At 29.1% G+C, this 20,563-nt stretch overlaps 1 protein-coding gene across 7 annotated transcripts in view; it reads right to left on the bottom strand.

Moving 5' to 3' along the window:
* Nucleotides 1–20,563, bottom strand: part of LOC111635966 (regulating synaptic membrane exocytosis protein 2-like) — a 99,862-nt gene that overhangs the window by 55,071 nt on the left and 24,228 nt on the right. For all 7 annotated transcript variants that reach the window (XR_002758465.1, XR_002758464.1, XR_002758466.1 and 4 more), the window contains exons 2-5: nucleotides 15,916–16,082; nucleotides 15,474–15,667; nucleotides 14,936–15,092; nucleotides 10,284–10,340 (exon numbers count right to left, since the gene is read on the bottom strand). Coding sequence is in view for 4 of the 7 variants with exons in the window: in XM_023381112.1 (XP_023236880.1) it covers nucleotides 10,284–10,340; nucleotides 14,936–15,092; nucleotides 15,474–15,667; nucleotides 15,916–15,951 (444 nt within the window). In the remaining 3 variants the exon portion in view is untranslated. The remainder of the gene's footprint in view (nucleotides 1–10,283; nucleotides 10,341–14,935; nucleotides 15,093–15,473; nucleotides 15,668–15,915; nucleotides 16,083–20,563) is intronic.

Raw genomic sequence — 20,563 nt, forward strand, 5'->3', positions numbered from 1 at the left:
TCGACATCGTTAATACATTTTACATTATGGAATTAATTTAAGATTAAATTTAACTGCGGTTAGTTAAGTATATTTCGATGCGAAACTTGAACGAGGGTCATTTTCATTTACAATTAGTTATATCGTTATCGCGCGGCAAATGCGGAGAAACTGCAAAGGATTTCTAATATTTAATACGATATTTATACTAAATTATGAATAAACTTTCTTCAAGATAGTATTATTATTTATGATTTTATCTTGTTTTCAAATTATGAATTATTTCTAAATCTTTTTTAAAAATCATTTTGGACTGAACGGTTTGAAAAGTCACTGGTTATCGAGTAATATGAGGTCATCTGATTGATTTCTGAGGTCTTACAGTTTTTACTTCCTTATTTGAATCATAATTTTTATCTTAAATCGTAAGTTTTCGTCCGTGATATAATAAATATCTATAATACAGAATATAAATTATATTTTCAGAACAAAATTATACTAAATTTAAATTTAAAACATTTAACTATTTAAAATTCGAAAAAAAAATATATATATAATAATTTATTCTAACCATTTACATGCATTTTATGAAATATTTTAAGGTATCCGAAACTCAAAACTCTTTTACTTCTTATGCGGTGGGTGCAGTAAGAACATTTTCTCGTATATCTGGATATTCGAATTTAGCTTTTTCTTCAATCAGACTGGTGCAAGGGCTCTTCTTTCCAAGTCAGTTGCCTAGGATTCTACAGAGCAGAAAAGCAGAAGAAATGTTCGGCAACTTTTCTTTGTCGAGAAGAAACTGGATAGAATGTGTCATTCTCGTTTGTAGCTTGGCTGAAAACGGACGAACAGTTGGCTTTATCGCAGAATGTCTTTCAAATTTTGCTTTATGAGGTTAAGAAGAACCAATTTTAAGCGGTTTTATATCTTAATCGAAATTCGAACTTTAACTATAATATAAATTATTTATCTATAAATCGATAGAAATAGAATCGAAATTCCTTTTGTTCTATTTATTTTCTTTAATCAGAGAATAATAAATCGACTTAAATATAAAAAGAAAAAAAATTATCTCGATTAAGATAAGAGCGTTCTCGTCCGATTCATTTTATTAATTTACAGTATCGACGAAAACCCAAGTCGCTAACATTTGTGTTCGGTAATTTATTAAGACGACATTTGCGACAGTTTAGAATCGCGTACAGATTATTGCCATCTCCGGAGATGAATTAAGATAGAATAAATCGAACGTGTGTCCAAACTTAACGTCCTCGAACAAGCGCTATACTTAAGGAGTAAAAGCTGGACTTAATGTCCAACTCGGAGTTTCTCTCGACCAGAAACGCATCCATTAGAAGTTGGAAAGCGTTAAGTCTGCCAGAAACCCAAGTATATCGACATTGGATTTCCATTTGAATTTGAGAGCAAACACGCTGTTAAAAAATCTCAATGTTCAGTAAAAAAATTTTAATCGTCGAAAAATATTTCCCGAAAAAAATATATAGCCTATATACGATTAATGTCTCATTTCTCTCCCCTTTTTATCCAAAGTAATGGATAAAACATAAATATTTCCACTTTACTATTAAATAAAGAAGGCGAAAAAATTAAATATTTGTCGAAGCATTTACTTTAAATAATTTATAAATTTTTATTTCTCTTACGTTCGTATATTTTCAATTATTAATCTAATCGTAAGAATAAATAATTTTTTTTAAAGTAACGAAAATATTCAGGAATACGCATTAATAATTTAAATTTAATAAATATATTTATCCGCAGACCGATGATTTTTTTTTATATAAACATTCTGGAGATTTGAAAAATAATGATAATAAAAAGAAAGAGAGTAAACTTGATTTGCAGCGGGGCGACAAAACTTCCATTACCGGTGGCGTTATCTTGTGCTAATGAAATTTTGCGACTCGGTAATGATGTCTTCTATAAACTTCAGCGTTCAGATAAACATCCTTTTCTTTACACGGATACAAGGTTCGACTCTTTTCACACCGACGAAACATATTCTCCTGAATGGTTCTAAATAAGGATTAAGTGGTTAATAAATTGCAATTAGAGTTAATAATTTTAAGGTTACGAAATGGCGTGTTAGTAATAGTCGTTGGGATCGGGCATCGAGTGCCCTTGCCACGGTCAAGGGCGTCACGGTCGTCAGCTGAAACAATGACTTTTCTCGTTTAATTCTGTAACCGATCGATTTTCGATATTTTTCTTTTTTTAAAATATGCTTTAAACTCAATTAATTTAAATGTAACAGGACTCTTCGGTCATCTTTTCCTTGTAATAGCATCCTAGATGTCTCCTTTCTTACCGTGCTAAATAAATCGGAACGTAAATGAATGTTCTTCCTCCAAACAGTTCGAGATAAAACCGTAATTTTAATCGATTTAAATAAATAATAAGCGTATGAAATATGTCGGGTTATTGTAATTACCATAAATAGTCTGAATTCGATCGATTATATTCATTTTTTTATGCTTCCATTCTTCAATTTTGTGAGTGGTTCCGGATAAAACAAAATTGATCATTGGCGTTAATGTTTAATAAGGCGGCAATTAAAATTATATTCTTTCTACTATATTCAATCGATCGATCGATAATTCGACTTACGAAATTTGTCGAATTCAGTTTTCTTTGAAAATAACTGTGTGGGTGCTAAACCAATTTAATCAAAATATTTCATTTGAAAAATAACGATGCTAACGCCCACCGTCCGGAGATTTGTATCTTTTACAAGTTATAACTTTTCTAGAAAATCTTTGGGGAATAATAGTCTCAAACAGAGACCTGTCCAGCAGTTATAGATAAACAGAATTCTGCCTTTAAGAATAAGAAGCATCAAGAATATGCGTCTACCATCTGTCTTTACTGTCTAAAACAGCTGTCGACGGCTCAACTTCGTCCATACTATGCAATGCGCCTTATAAACACATATTTGCGCTCGGTGTATATATATATATATATAATGTATTCCCCCCATTTTAAAATCTTTTTTTAGTATTGTTCAGACTCTTCTACGCATTCAACACAATAACAAAATTTAATATTTTAACTAAAAATCGTCTTTTGTTCTTTTAATTAAGAATCTTATCTAAACTGGAACGAGATTTTAGCCGTTGTAAATAATAGAATAAACTAAATTCAGTCTAAACACTAAGCATTATCAAAGAGGAAAGCGAAGTTCTTAATTTACTTTCGGTTGCAACTCGATCAACAAACTTCCATAAAATGTCACTTTCGATTTTGTCCTATTTACTTGAACAGATTAGAGAAGCGAAGAACGAAAATTTAAAAGTGAATAAGATCGGTTTAGAGCTTCGAATAAATGTAGATTAGTCGCCGAGGAAATTTATGTGAAGCCATTATACATTTTCAGCGTTGTACCTTTGGTGAAAATGCAAATTATACTAGTTAAAAAGGAACGAGTAAAATAAATATGAATTTCGATAGGTAAATCTATTCACCTAGATTAGCTTAAGAAATGTGAAATTTTCGCTTTCTTATTGGATTTCATCCAAACCCATTTTTCTTTAAACCATCGATTTTAAGTCTAACGAAACTTTAAATAAGATTGAAAGATATTTCTTTAAATTTAATGATTCTTTATCACGTTATAGTTCAAGTATATTGTCTTATAACATTTCTCACCTGCGTATTTCATTTTATTTTCTTCAGAAGCGCGTATCGACATATTTTACTACACATCATTAGAAAAATTTCCATTATAAAAATACTTGCAATTTTTAAATCAAAAGTTTTATAATTAAATAAATTTATAAGTTTTTAAAATATAAAACCTCTTACTAAGCAATTTTATCTCTAATATTTAATAGCAATTTAAACATAACTTATATCTATATATGCCACTGTAAACGAACTATACTTATATATTATTATTCTTATTATTATTAAAGCAACAGTTTGGTGTTGTTATCGTCAAATTAGAAATTGATAATCATTAGACTTATTAATTTTGCACTCGATGGTGCGTAACCAATGAAATTAACCCTTCTGTAATAAGGTTAAAAATTACACTGTAATAAAAAAAAAATAGGATGAAGTTGAAAAATTTAAAGGTATATCGTAAAAAAATAGATTCTTTTAAAGAACTAAACGAGGCTTATTGGAAAGACATTGTCAAATAGAAACGAAAAAAAGTAGAAGATATCGGATGTCTGCAGCCGGGTTCATTTTCGGCACGAACTAAATTCAGTTGCAACAATTATTATAAATCTTGAAAGTATATAATAAAAGAAAGAATATTAAATTTTATTTAGTTACAAACGCTAATTATTAATCTTTAAAAAATCCTCTGGAATAACTTGAAAATTTTAGACGACGACAACGACAGAGGACACGACATGGCTAGGTCAACTCTGAAATTATAAAAGGTAAAAGATTCGATAAAGCTTTTTTATGGCATTCGGTTTGTATGTGTAACTTCGGACACGTAACAATTTCCTGCTTGATGGATGAATACGGCCTGCAGTATTCGATCGACAACAATGTAGACCTATTAAGTGAGCCATAAAATTACAATCGGGAAAGTAAGCTCTTATTGATTGAAAGAATCCAGAATATGTGAGATGGATGATTCAAAATATTAAATTTCTCTTATATGCACTTCAATTAACGAGAGAAAGAGTGGTTATCGTCCTACGAAATATGAAACTTTCCAGCCGTGACCGGAAACGACGAGAATGTAAATTGTAAATTTTACAATTTCCTTTATCTGATTTTGTATTTCTGAATGGATAAACACGATTTATGCAAAGTCCTCTACAGAATAAAGCGATTGTCTCAGGATTTTCTCTCGGTCTTATTCCGAAATCTATTAGAAAGGGATGATCTATCGCATCGTTAGAACGAGCGCTTTTCGCTATACAGTACAACAAATTAAACCGTGTCGTCGGTTTAATATCCAAGCTTCCAGTTATCAATTTTACCAGGAAAAGTTTGCCAAACTTTTTTTATTATTTAAGATTAAAAACTATATTAAAAATGATATCATCTCACCTAAATATTTGGGTCGCATTTACTTACGCCCGTATAAATAGGCTAAATGTAAAACGTGAAAGTCATTAAAAATAATCCTGATTCCAAAATAAGAAAAACTGGTCGTTAGTTTTTTCATTTTGAAATTGCAAAAATATAAATATAAACATAGAATACTCTCAATTTTATCACGTACCTATTTACTTTTTAGTCTTTTATTTTTACTTGGAAACATTAATGATTACCTAAATAAAAAGTTGGAACTCATTACAACGTGATTAATGGAGAAAAGTTAAGCACATTTGTATGGAAATCGAACCCAATGCATTTCCTGATTAGAATTTTGGTAAATTTCTGAATCTCTCGGAGCTATAAATTTCAAAATTTCAAGATAAATTTCTAATTATCAAAATTTACGAATATTTTAAAAGTTTGTTTCGGACATTATTTAAATTAAAATAGTAGATTGCGCTATTTCAATTTGTATAAATTATAGAATTTAAACATATATAAATTAAATTTTAAATTTAATGTATAGAAACTGAGCGAGCAAAGGAAATTTCTGTATGTTGCGCTGCTTAAACCATTGTTGAATATACCTGGCACGATGACAAGACACGGTACATTTTCACCCATAAAAATGAAGTCATTGTTAGGGATAAGCGTCGCTGCAAAAGGCTACAATTTCCGTTCCGGTAATTCAACTATTTTGCACCGTTCATTGAGTCCACATGATTTGCGTCTGGCCCATACCACAGACTGACACGCAAGCCCAATCATCATCTTTGGAGGATGCTGGATGATGCAAGAATGAACTTTTCATTTTATCGTCGGCGAACCCACATGCTGCCATTGATCTGGGAAATTAAGAAAATAGTCTCGTCACTCCAAATGACTTTCCTTCACTTCCCACTGTACAATTTTTGTTCTGTTTTGCCTACTCAACACATCGATAGAGTCGCTTTCAGTAACCAGTGGTTTTCTTCAATCTTTACAAGCTTTCGGGCCATTTTCTCTAAGTCGGCGTGAGACCGTGCGTGTACTAATAGCCACATTGTGATTTTCTGACATCTGGCGTTGAAGTTCATTACAATTCAGCAGACGACCAGAGAGTGACAGCCGCTGGAAAATTCGATCCCCTCGAGAAGACGTGATTCTGCTTCGACCTGTACGCGGTCTATCGGCAACCTCGCCAGTAGCTTTATATCTTTTGAGAGTTCTCGAAACAGAACTGGAATGACACTTTGAAACAGTGGCAATTTCTCTACAACTGTGGCTGCATTCTCTTAGAAAGAAAAACTTTGTACCTGTTCTCATCACTAAGACGTTTGCCTGTCGACATGAGAAATTATAATTAAGCAAGTAATCTTAATTTATATCCAAAAGAACGATTATAGCTGCATATGTGTTTCACGTTCACTTTTGCATTCTCGTGCTTATACTAGTACAAAAATAGGCATCTGATTGGTCAAATTGAACTTAATTGCCATCTCCATTTTCCTGTTAGATAATTTTGTGTTCCCTTTTCCCCTACATCTACACGGAATATTATTCAATTTTAAATTTGAATACGTTAAAGTATTCTTTATTAAATTTGCTTTCTGATAAAATAAGATGAAAGAGTTATGTAGATACAAGCCTACTGATTTTTATTTAATACAAAGCCCGGAAACAAACTTCATTCATAATTAGTGGCCAATTAACAGTGACCACCATATTATTTGATATATAATATGCTCACTTAAATTGTTTTTTCTTTACTCAGTCTTATTTAAGTATTAAAAGTGTATAAAAATATAATAACGTCTTTTACAGTTAATCTTTAATCAGTCTTTCCATTCTATTTTATGACAATAATATAGAATGGAAAAACTGAATAATATGCCAAAATATTTAAAAACAATTCAATATTAAATCAAAAACAAAATAGTTTATAAAGATTAACTGTAAAATATGTCATTGTATTTTGATAGTCTTTAGTATTTGAATAAGAACAATTTACCAATTTTTAATTGGTAAATTTGTTTCGTAAAATATTTTTATGATCCTTTATAGAAAACTTCATACTTAAATTAAATATAAAATTGTAAATATAAGATGCTTCAATTATATAATAATTATATAAGTTTATGCTATTATAAAAAATATACCATTTAATGTTTAAAAACAATTTATTTTAAAATGAATTAATAGAATAGTGAATCTTTATTGAATCGGTGACAATTTTCTCTCATAATTTTATTCAAGATAATAATTTGAATAAAATAGACCTACCGTATATTGAAATAACATATTTTAAACAGAAAACTAGACGTATTCTTTTAATTAGATTAACACGTCAGTTGTATATAGCGAATGTCTCCACATACATAGATATTGTGAGTCCAGTAATTTCATTCTCTCGAAGTTTTATTATAATATCCTTAGCTAAATTATTTTGAATTATTCTTTTTTAAATGTGACAGATGAATGCCACTTGACTAGAAATGTGAAAGATGAAGAATCTGAAGTTCGAGTCTTCTGTTCCTTCCTCATAGACATTGTTTCCTTCCTTCATGCATAGTGCACTCATCAATATGCTAGCGAATACACCATGCAAAATTAAAATTATCCACAAAGTCATAGCATGCTAGACTACAAAATATATCCTTCCTTAAATACTTATTATTATTATCTTTAATATTTTGAATAGCTTACACTAGCAATTTAGTTTATAATATCTATCAAATAAAATAATCTTTTCTTGTTTTCTAAAGACAAAATAAAAGTATATTTGTTAATAGTTTAATTTTCTAAACGATGAATTAACATATTTTTTATGGTACAACTCTGAAATTCTGTTTATAACAAAACAATACAAAAACAAATATTCCAAGTTTGTGATATAATACATTTGAAAAAATATCATCTTCTCTTTAGTCAGCAAAACTACAAACTGCATTTGGTTGCCAAGATAGAAAATGAACTTATTTAATGTCTACGCCAGCATCTCTTCTATTTAAAGACAGCATCAATGGACCAGAATAAAGCCAACACACGCAAATCTTATCCTATTGAATCGAAGACATGCTTCACTTAAATTTTATATTATTTCATTTTAATTTTTAAAAGTCTAATTTAAGTAGTATCATACATTCGAGACAGAAAAATTTACTCACTTCTACTTTTCGTTTAAACAAAAATTTTAAAATGTCCTCCTCAACAATAAAGCATTAATGCTGAAAAAAAAATAATTTTAATTAAAGAACGGGGAAGTGAGACTTGTAAACAAGTAATTGATATCTGAAACTATTCTTGTAAGGAAGTATGCAGTGTCTGCAGTAAACGTGATTAAAATATGTCAATCTTCACAAATCGATTTTTCATTGACTAAATATTTAATTGTAATAACTCTCAATTAGGTATTGTTGTCAATTTATACCATAATTGCGATACTTCTAAATTAAATCTTTAAAAAAATTCATACGTACAGTACGTACAGTTTATTGAAAAAAATAAAGTTTTATAATTATAAATCGTAGATAACTTTAATATATCCAGACGTTTTACATCAAGAAATGATTTCGAAAGAATGATATTCTATAGGCTTTTTATAACAACATTGCAAATTTTCTCGAAGCCATAATTTATCCAAAATATTACTTCTTAATTATTAAAATACATTAGCGAGTAAGAAATGATATGAATAAATAACACCTTTTATTAAAGAGTAAACTACATATTTGAGGTAATAAAAAGGTATTTACGATATTGCCAAAGAATGAGCGTTAATGAGATGCCATCTGTCACATCTATTTGATGGGTGCAGAGCATTTAGAGAGAGGAGGGAAAAAAGACGAATCGTTAGCACAAGAAGATGACATCTGTGTCTACTTTGTAGTAATCACGTTGTTAGCGAAGTGAAGATGAATAGATGTAAGGAAGAGAAAAGTAAAGTTAAATCCTAGTCGAGTCTTCGGAATGAAGATATGTTGAAGGTAATACGCACGAGTGATCCCGATGACACTCGCATCTTCCCGATACATAAATCTTTATACTATGAATGACAAGGACATGGCTAACTAATTCTTCTAGCAATATTTACTTCTGCCTTATTAAATAGAAATATCGTCTCTACCGTACGATCGAATAAGTGGTTGTTACAATTTGATCGACAGCTTCCATGATATACTGTCTCCAAGTTTTTTATATCGTTTTCTTAATTGAAATATTTTAATACAGTATATTAAAAAATGTAATCTGTATTCGTATAAGACATTTTTAAAGTTTCGTTGACATAAATTATCCTCGAATCGACTGTTTTAGTAGAAAACTCTTAACAGCATTCAAACGATGCAAATGAGTTTCAACTGCCATACAAATCGCTGCTGTCACGCCAATTGATAAAATAAACAGTTCGGCGGTTTTCCAGCACCAGCATACTGAATAAATTTAGTTTTTCTAAGTTTTATTTATTTTCTACGGGAAGTTTTCAAACGGATTTTCATAAAACATTGTAGGTCATGCCTATGCAGATCAATTAAATCATATCTTCATAAAAACTTACATTTAGCTTTTTAATAATATTAATAATATTATATNAAAGGAAATAAAGGCAGCTAATTATTTCAATGCATGAAGTTTTTAAGAAGTAAAATGTTCTGAAAAAATATATGAAACTCATATTTTTCCCCGGGATATTTTTTGATTAAATTGGAAATAATTAACTAAAATATTCAACACGATTAAAGAAAGCATTTCTTACTACAATAAATAAATAAATAAAACTTTACTATTCTTCACAAGAGTTAACATAAATTTACACTAAAGCATAATATAAATATATTACTGTAATTGGTGGCTATAACTTCGAAAGTTCTATCTGAAAGTTAAATTATTATCAGAAGTTTTAATTATTAAAATAAAAAGAAACAATATTTGATTTTTGCGCGAATTGGACATCACTTATAAGAACAGATGATCAACTAAGAAAGAATGGAAAGATTAAATGTCAAGAACAAAGGATTAAATTATAAGATTTTTCCTTTCTTCTGTTTTAATAACGTGTAATTAAAGAAGCGCCATTCGCAATTAGAGAGATATTTCTAAGATTTACCAACAAGGATTACAACGAATTAGTTTCCGGCTGTTACAACGACGTGTTAGTTTTCGTTTTATTACTTTCGTCCCGTTTCTTTGATTCTGCGACACTACCAATGATTTATTAGCGAGTCTTACAATAGCCGTAAACTCGTTCCCTTGAAATATAGAAGTCGTTTATCTAAGTATTTACAACATGCTCGACTTACCGTGATTCTCGAAACCTGATTGTGATGGCGTCTTCTGCAAAAGCTACATTTCCATTCCTGAAACGAAAAGTGGACATTTTACTTTAATAGTTAATATCAAACAACATTCATTTTTTAATCGAAAACTGTCCGTTAAATCGATCTCGGTATTGTTATTTGCATAATTTAGAATATTTCCGATGTTAGTTCGAATAATATTCATTTTTTAAAGGGTTATAAATGAATAACACCCTCTACTTCAACTGATATACACGAATTTTATATGTCACGAGAAGAATTTGAATTTGAATATTCTTTGTTTTTGAATATCAAAACAAATAATTGTAAAAAAGCATTTAAATAGAAAAAATTTAAAATGTTTCGTTTAGTGTTTAAATAATATTTATTACAAAGTATGCCATAAAAAAGGAATCCATCGAGAAGAGCTTATCGAGAAGATCTTATCGAGAAGAGCTTATCGATGAACGATAGAAGAATATTTTGAAATCAAAATAATTTATATATCTTGTATTCCATCTGTAGAATTATTAATGATAAATGATCTGTTTCTACAAGAAAGTAATGTTATCTATCATTTTATAATATTAAAATATATGATCGCTTCCGAATAAGAAAGTAAAGCGGCAGTTACCTGTTAAATACTTAAGTGCTCTGCAATGGAAACTAAGAAATAATTCTACATGCAACTATATTTACCACTACAGAATTAGATAACCTAATAAATAGGGTATAACAATTTGCAGGTCTTATCACACCAAGGCCGACAGAAAGAAGGACCAGAACTTTTATAAAAAAAAAAGGGTTGGTCTTTAATAATCACATTTCAAATTTAGATAAGTATGCATTTCGGGTAATACCCGAAATGCATACTTACCTAACCATATTTAAACTTTAATAAAAGTAGTGAATTTTTTAAACTGTAGATAAGCAGAAAATTTTAGCATTTAATGGCAAATATTAACAAAATGTATAAGCTTCGAAAACAGTCCTCCTTATATACATGCTTTCATTTTCGGGTCTCTAACTTGTGGACACTAAAAAAAACCTTTTTAGTGCCCACTGAGGTGAGGGACTGGGCCTGAATGTCTAGAAGAAACCATTCAAAAACCTTCATGGAGTTTTTCGACCGTCTAGATTCGATCCTGGATCCACCAGAGTGGAGGTCCGATGTCTAAACCGCATTGTTCATCCAGCCAACGTCTTCTAATATTTATAAAATCAAGTGAATAGACTGAATAGACAAAATTTTGATACATTTGTAAGATTCTTTACTCTTATATTACCGAGACTTCTCGAAAAAGCAGACCTATAAACTTTACTAAGCGGCCTCAGCAGCTGGCCAACTTAAAATTTGGAATATCACGGTGCTTCAAGTTTTACTTACTTCTCGGATTATTTTCGAATAATTAATAGATTTATTCGAATTCTGACTGGCTTCAGAAATTCGAATAATTAATCTTAATATGACACGTAACCTACATTATTCGAAAGTACAGTACAGTCTTAGATAAAATATTACAAAGAACATTAAAAAAAAAGTTTTTTTGTAGTTCTGCCGAGATCCATTTCTAAAAAGATAATTTTCAACGACTGAATGTTTTTTTTTTATTAAAAAATGATAGAAGAATATAAAAATATTTCTATAATTACGTAAATAAAGTACAGAAATTTTCTGCATTCTGTTTTCAAAGTTTTCAACGTATTCATTTAATACGAGTTCTTGTTTTAAAAATTTATAAAAAGAAAATAATAAATAAAATTATCGATGGCTGTCTTTTTTATATTTGAATTTTATTTTCTACTTTATTTAATAAGATTAAATAAAATAGATTTATCCCATCATATACATAAATAATTATTTAAATTAATATTATTTTTGATAATATAGTAACAATAAATTAAAAGTAATTGCATACAAAATAATATCTGACTTTTTCTTATTTCTTCGATATGTTTAGATAATACGGAAGACATTTTGAATTTTGAATGATCCTCGGTATCGAGATAAACATATTTAAATAATATTAATAGAAATTTATTCTATTTTATTTTATTTTAGTTTATTAAATGCCGGTTATGAATTTCAAATTCAGTTAAATAAATCTGAATCTAGTTGTCTTTCAAATTCAGCTTGATATTTTAAAAGATGATGAATATCCACGCATTTATTAATTTCGATCCATGTCTTTATGTGTATTTTCTACAGCAAAGAAAAATTTGATCGAAGACGAACGAAACATCTCTTCTTCCTTTCAAATTCTTACTATTCCAATGCGTTTTTTAATCGTGTAATTGACCCGAATAGACAATGAATTACTTCTTATAATTAATTACTTTTTGTCTCATCAGATTTATAGCTCAGTTTGTAGTGATTTACATAAAATAAAAAAATGTAATTTTATACTAAAATCTCTTTATTTCGATCTAAAACTTTTCTTTAAATTTTTATTTGAAACAGAATGTTACTAAAATTCTTATTAACTAATGAAGAACTGTCTGTTCCTTTTTTATCATTATAAATAACTGTTGAAGAAACGAACTTTGTATAAAATAAACGATTTACGATAGACTTATGATTAAATTTTAAGCTTGTCACAAAGGATGGTATCAGCTTTACATCTCGAATTACTATTATTTTTCGGAATTTATGTTGTAGAAACAGACACTGGCCATTCAAAATATTACTGTAATTCGATTAATTTAATTATCGACGTATTTTTTTGTAGTTATGATAGGAAGATAAATTCTCTGAATTAAAATTTACTTAGATATTTATGTCACTGTGTTTTATAATTTGATTTATCTAATAATTCAATGAAGGAATTTTAATACAAAATGAAACAATAAATTTTATTTCTAGATAAATGTAAGCTGTATAATTTGACTGTTTATATATTAAAAATGTACACTCGAATATTATCTCTTTTTAGAAAATTTTCTTTATAATTTAACGGAAGCATTTTTGTTAATATATTTGTAATTTTGAGAAGCATTTTTTTTGAGACAATAATTTTTACATGAGAAAACATATTAATATTTCGAAGTCTAATAAGAAGTTTCATCAAGACTTAAATTATTTAATGAAAACTGTACATATTTTTTCTTTTTATTAATGAAACTTGTGACTGTTGTCATTTTTCCGGATTAAATAAGAAAATAGATTTTTCTCTACAACAATTTCTCCTCATTATAATTGAAACAAAACGTATTTCTAGCTTCTGCCTTTCCTCATTTGCTTCTATATTTCTCTGCACAATCTAAACATACCAAAGAACGATAATAGACGTGAATACAAAAAATCTTTACATATAAATTACTGTTAAAAATGTTAAAATTTCTTTCATTTCTCTTCTAATTTTAAAAGTTTGTTACAATTAAAATGCTAAAAAAATCTTTAAAAAGTATAAAACGTTTGGTAAATTTGTTTTTAATTCCTTTAAAAGTCGTGAGTGTCTAAAACTTTATTTAATAAACGAATTTTTTAAACGTTTAAGACAGAAATTTTAGGATTCGTATAAACCAGAATAAGGTTTTGTTAGAATCTTAATGGTAACAAGGTTTAACATTAGAAGAAAGACTCCAAAACTGTATTTTTAACTGTAATTTATATACAAAACTTTCTTCCAAATTGTGCCTTTCATCTCTTTTAATGTATTTGGATTATGCAAAGAATTGTTGTAAAAGTTGAGGAGAAACAAAGACAGGAGATGTATCTTGTTTCAATTATAATAAAGACAAGCTGAAAGAAAAAAATTCTAGTGTCCGACTTAATCTGGAAGAATAGCATTAAAAATTAGTCATTAATAATAATAAGGCAATTAAATTATCTGTGACCAAAATAAAAAGAATAGAATATACATTCAAAAAGCAGTGATCATTAATTTCAGTAATTAATAAGATAAATTATTTTAAGAATATTTGAAAAAATCTATAGATAACGTTAAAATTTTTTATTTAGATTGAATTCATTTCTCTAATAATATATAAACATTAGACAATATGAAAATTCTGCTATTACCAAGAATCATGATGTAACAATGAATTTATGATCTACAGATCGATAATTTATGAAATTCATAAATTCATATGAAGTAAAATTAAAAGGTATAACCTAACTCAAGATTTAATTAAAGGATACTGGTTTAGATAAACCTGTATTTCAATTGATTTACTACATAATTATTTTATGATATGATAGTGTCCTGTAATTCAGAGAAACTAATAGAAAGTTTAGCGTCAGATAGTCTTTTGCAGACTGTAAAATCACGTTTTATACTTATATACAAACTCTTCATATTTTGTACAATAAAAATAAACAAACACAGAAATACAATATATGATTTTACAGCTTATAAAAATATCTTGTGGAAATTTTTATTAATTTCGTCAAATTGTAGGACAATATCGTATTATAAAATCATTTTGTAGTAAATTAACTGAAATACAAGTTTATTTAAACCAATTTTCTTTAATGAAATCTCAAACTAAGATTTGCCTTTTAATTTGTTTGCTATGAATTTATGAATTTATAATATTTCGAAGTTAATACACGTTTTCATTTCAATTATTTTGCGAGAGTATAAAAAGTAAATTGTTATTAATTAATTTATTTAAATTCGTGAACTTTAAACAATTTACATAATTCGACTCGCCTGATTAGTTTCTGATGTGTACGAAGCACAATCGTCGCACACTCTTTGCTGACATCCATCACACATGTAACTCTTCTCGTTGGGTTCTAAAATTTTTCTACAAATTCTACAAGGCTGTTTGACATATTTTTCTGTTACTTCTGCTTTAGTATTTACTCTAAATATGGAAAAAATAATAAAACTTTGTAAAATTTCTTCCGGGATGTAAAAAGAGAATAACCAGTGGCACGTTATAGCTTCTTGTAGCCTGGGCAAATTTGAATTAGGGGGACCCCACGTACAGGGTTGACTTCAGACATTTTTCTTCGGGGGAACTTTTGGGGGAAATCCCCCGGTTTCCTCGACCTCTGGAGGGTTAGGTTCTGAGTTACATCGGCAATTTAGAGTCCCCAGACATGGCGCTAAGTTTAAATTTCGATATACTTACTGCAGTAATGGATATATAAAGGTTTGGACTTCATGTCGGTGGGGACCCCAGCCAATTGCCCTTTTCGCCCATAGGATAACGCGCCACTGAGGATAACAGATCAACACGCACTTTAATCGTTGCGTTTCCTGTTCGAACTCTTCTTCTTTCTCCCAAACTCTTTGCAAAATGTGCTTTTCTTCGCTAGTTAAATGTTTCAAATCTCCCGGAGAAGGCCTTCCAGATGGATTTTCCTGAACGGCGGGAGACAGAACGGGTTTCGTTGTTCTCTGAATAGCATCTTCGCCACCACTACCTTTAACGATCTGGAAAAAAAAAACACCATACCAATTAAATTACCGAATCCACCGGTAGATATACCTCACTTCTCTTAACCTTAGCGCTATTCTTTCGCAATAAAAATTCATTACTAACGTCACTCAAAACGTGACTAAAATAAACTATTGTAAAACGTGACTAAAATGAAATTTATACATGTAAAAAAGTCAATAGATTTTTTAAAACCACTTAAATTTTCATCACGTAGATATATTTGAATGATAAAATTGCCTACCTTTTTCATGAAAGACACTATATTTGTCGACATCATATTCTGAACGATTTAATTCAATTTGTCATCTTTTCCTAACCTCCATAATGCTTAATACAACATTTCACGTACGACAGATATTCACATTAATTCTTTCATTTTTCACCTTAAATCTTTTATTATTTGCTTATCTGAAAAGATAAGTTGGGGAAAAAAAAAATAATAATTCATTCATTTCTGCGAATCGAGTAAATTCAGAAAATCAATTTTTCGACATCGTTAATACATTTTACATTATGGAATTAATTTAAGATTAAATTTAACTGCGGTTAGTTAAGTATATTTCGATGCGAAACTTGAACGAGGGTCATTTTCATTTACAATTAGTTATATCGTTATCGCGCAGCAAATGCGGAGAAACTGCAAAGGATTTCTAATATTTAATACGATATTTATACTAAATTATGAATAAACTTTCTTCAAGATAGTATTATTATTTATGATTTTATCTTGTTTTCAAATTATGAATTATTTCTAAATCTTTTTTAAAAATCATTTTGGACTGAACGGTTTGAAAAGTCACTGGTTATCGAGTAATATGAGGTCATCTGATTGATTTCTGAGGTCTTACAGTTTTTACTTCCTTATTTGGATCATAATTTTTATCTTAAATCGTAAGTTTTCGTCCGTGATATAATAAATATCTATAATACAGAATATAAATTATATTTTCAGAACAAAATTATACTAAATTTAAATTTAAAACATTTAACTATTTAAAATTCGAAAAAAAAATATATATATAATAATTTATTCTAACCATTTACATGCATTTTATGAAATATTTTAAGGTATCCGAAACTCAAAACTCTTTTACTTCTTATGCGGTGGGTGCAGTAAGAACATTTTCTCGTATATCTGGATATTCGAATTTAGCTTTTTCTTCAATCAGACTGGTGCAAGGGCTCTTCTTTCCAAGTCAGTTGCCTAGGATTCTACAGAGCAGAAAAGCAGAAGAAATGTTCGGCAACTTTTCTTTGTCGAGAAGAAACTGGATAGAATGTGTCATTCTCGTTTGTAGCTTGGCTGAAAACGGACGAACAGTTGGCTTTATCGCAGAATGTCTTTCAAATTTTGCTTTATGAGGTTAAGAAGAACCAATTTTAAGCGGTTTTATATCTTAATCGAAATTCGAACTTTAACTATAATATAAATTATTTATCTATAAATCGATAGAAATAGAATCGAAATTCCTTTTGTTCTATTTATTTTCTTTAATCAGAGAATAATAAATCGACTTAAATATAAAAAGAAAAAAAATTATCTCGATTAAGATAAGAGCGTTCTCGTCCGATTCATTTTATTAATTTACAGTATCGACGAAAACCCAAGTCGCTAACATTTGTGTTCGGTAATTTATTAAGACGACATTTGCGACAGTTTAGAATCGCGTACAGATTATTGCCATCTCCGGAGATGAATTAAGATAGAATAAATCGAACGTGTGTCCAAACTTAACGTCCTCGAACAAGCGCTATACTTAAGGAGTAAAAGCTGGACTTAATGTCCAACTCGGAGTTTCTCTCGACCAGAAACGCATCCATTAGAAGTTGGAAAGCGTTAAGTCTGCCAGAAACCCAAGTATATCGACATTGGATTTCCATTTGAATTTGAGAGCAAACACGCTGTTAAAAAATCTCAATGTTCAGTAAAAAAATTTTAATCGTCGAAAAATATTTCCCGAAAAAAATATATAGCCTATATACGATTAATGTCTCATTTCTCTCCCCTTTTTATCCAAAGTAATGGATAAAACATAAATATTTCCACTTTACTATTAAATAAAGAAGGCGAAAAAATTAAATATTTGTCGAAGCATTTACTTTAAATAATTTATAAATTTTTATTTCTCTTACGTTCGTATATTTTCAATTATTAATCTAATCGTAAGAATAAATAATTTTTTTTAAAGTAACGAAAATATTCAGGAATACGCATTAATAATTTAAATTTAATAAATATATTTATCCGCAGACCGATGATTTTTTTTTATATAAACATTCTGGAGATTTGAAAAATAATGATAATAAAAAGAAAGAGAGTAAACTTGATTTGCAGCGGGGCGACAAAACTTCCATTACCGGTGGCGTTATCTTGTGCTAATGAAATTTTGCGACTCGGTAATGATGTCTTCTATAAACTTCAGCGTTCAGATAAACATCCTTTTCTTTACACGGATACAAGGTTCGACTCTTTTCACACCGACGAAACATATTCTCCTGAATGGTTCTAAATAAGGATTAAGTGGTTAATAAATTGCAATTAGAGTTAATAATTTTAAGGTTACGAAATGGCGTGTTAGTAATAGTCGTTGGGATCGGGCATCGAGTGCCCTTGCCACGGTCAAGGGCGTCACGGTCGTCAGCTGAAACAATGACTTTTCTCGTTTAATTCTGTAACCGATCGATTTTCGATATTTTTCTTTTTTTAAAATATGCTTTAAACTCAATTAATTTAAATGTAACAGGACTCTTCGGTCATCTTTTCCTTGTAATAGCATCCTAGATGTCTCCTTTCTTACCGTGCTAAATAAATCGGAACGTAAATGAATGTTCTTCCTCCAAACAGTTCGAGATAAAACCGTAATTTTAATCGATTTAAATAAATAATAAGCGTATGAAATATGTCGGGTTATTGTAATTACCATAAATAGTCTGAATTCGATCGATTATATTCATTTTTTTATGCTTCCATTCTTCAATTTTGTGAGTGGTTCCGGATAAAACAAAATTGATCATTGGCGTTAATGTTTAATAAGGCGGCAATTAAAATTATATTCTTTCTACTATATTCAATCGATCGATCGATAATTCGACTTACGAAATTTGTCGAATTCAGTTTTCTTTGAAAATAACTGTGTGGGTGCTAAACCAATTTAATCAAAATATTTCATTTGAAAAATAACGATGCTAACGCCCACCGTCCGGAGATTTGTATCTTTTACAAGTTATAACTTTTCTAGAAAATCTTTGGGGAATAATAGTCTCAAACAGAGACCTGTCCAGCAGTTATAGATAAACAGAATTCTGCCTTTAAGAATAAGAAGCATCAAGAATATGCGTCTACCATCTGTCTTTACTGTCTAAAACAGCTGTCGACGGCTCAACTTCGTCCATACTATGCAATGCGCCTTATAAACACATATTTGCGCTCGGTGTATATATATATATATATAATGTATTCCCCCCATTTTAAAATCTTTTTTTAGTATTGTTCAGACTCTTCTACGCATTCAACACAATAACAAAATTTAATATTTTAACTAAAAATCGTCTTTTGTTCTTTTAATTAAGAATCTTATCTAAACTGGAACGAGATTTTAGCCGTTGTAAATAATAGAATAAACTAAATTCAGTCTAAACACTAAGCATTATCAAAGAGGAAAGCGAAGTTCTTAATTTACTTTCGGTTGCAACTCGATCAACAAACTTCCATAAAATGTCACTTTCGATTTTGTCCTATTTACTTGAACAGATTAGAGAAGCGAAGAACGAAAATTTAAAAGTGAATAAGATCGGTTTAGAGCTTCGAATAAATGTAGATTAGTCGCCGAGGAAATTTATGTGAAGCCATTATACATTTTCAGCGTTGTACCTTTGGTGAAAATGCAAATTATACTAGTTAAAAAGGAACGAGTAAAATAAATATGAATTTCGATAGGTAAATCTATTCACCTAGATTAGCTTAAGAAATGTGAAATTTTCGCTTTCTTATTGGATTTCATCCAAACCCATTTTTCTTTAAACCATCGATTTTAAGTCTAACGAAACTTTAAATAAGATTGAAAGATATTTCTTTAAATTTAATGATTCTTTATCACGTTATAGTTCAAGTATATTGTCTTATAACATTTCTCACCTGCGTATTTCATTTTATTTTCTTCAGAAGCGCGTATCGACATATTTTACTACACATCATTAGAAAAATTTCCATTATAAAAATACTTGCAATTTTTAAATCAAAAGTTTTATAATTAAATAAATTTATAAGTTTTTAAAATATAAAACCTCTTACTAAGCAATTTTATCTCTAATATTTAATAGCAATTTAAACATAACTTATATCTATATATGCCACTGTAAACGAACTATACTTATATATTATTATTCTTATTATTATTAAAGCAACAGTTTGGTGTTGTTATCGTCAAATTAGAAATTGATAATCATTAGACTTATTAATTTTGCACTCGATGGTGCGTAACCAATGAAATTAACCCTTCTGTAATAAGGTTAAAAATTACACTGTAATAAAAAAAAAATAGGATGAAGTTGAAAAATTTAAAGGTATATCGTAAAAAAATAGATTCTTTTAAAGAACTAAACGAGGCTTATTGGAAAGACATTGTCAAATAGAAACGAAAAAAAGTAGAAGATATCGGATGTCTGCAGCCGGGTTCATTTTCGGCACGAACTAAATTCAGTTGCAACAATTATTATAAATCTTGAAAGTATATAATAAAAGAAAGAATATTAAATTTTATTTAGTTACAAACGCTAATTATTAATCTTTAAAAAATCCTCTGGAATAACTTGAAAATTTTAGACGACGACAACGACAGAGGACACGACATGGCTAGGTCAACTCTGAAATTATAAAAGGTAAAAGATTC

Source organism: Centruroides sculpturatus, unplaced genomic scaffold (assembly GCF_000671375.1).
Source record: "Centruroides sculpturatus isolate CEXI.00-Female unplaced genomic scaffold, Cexi_2.0 scaffold1002, whole genome shotgun sequence".
Classification (NCBI taxonomy): Eukaryota; Metazoa; Arthropoda; class Arachnida; order Scorpiones; family Buthidae; genus Centruroides; species Centruroides sculpturatus.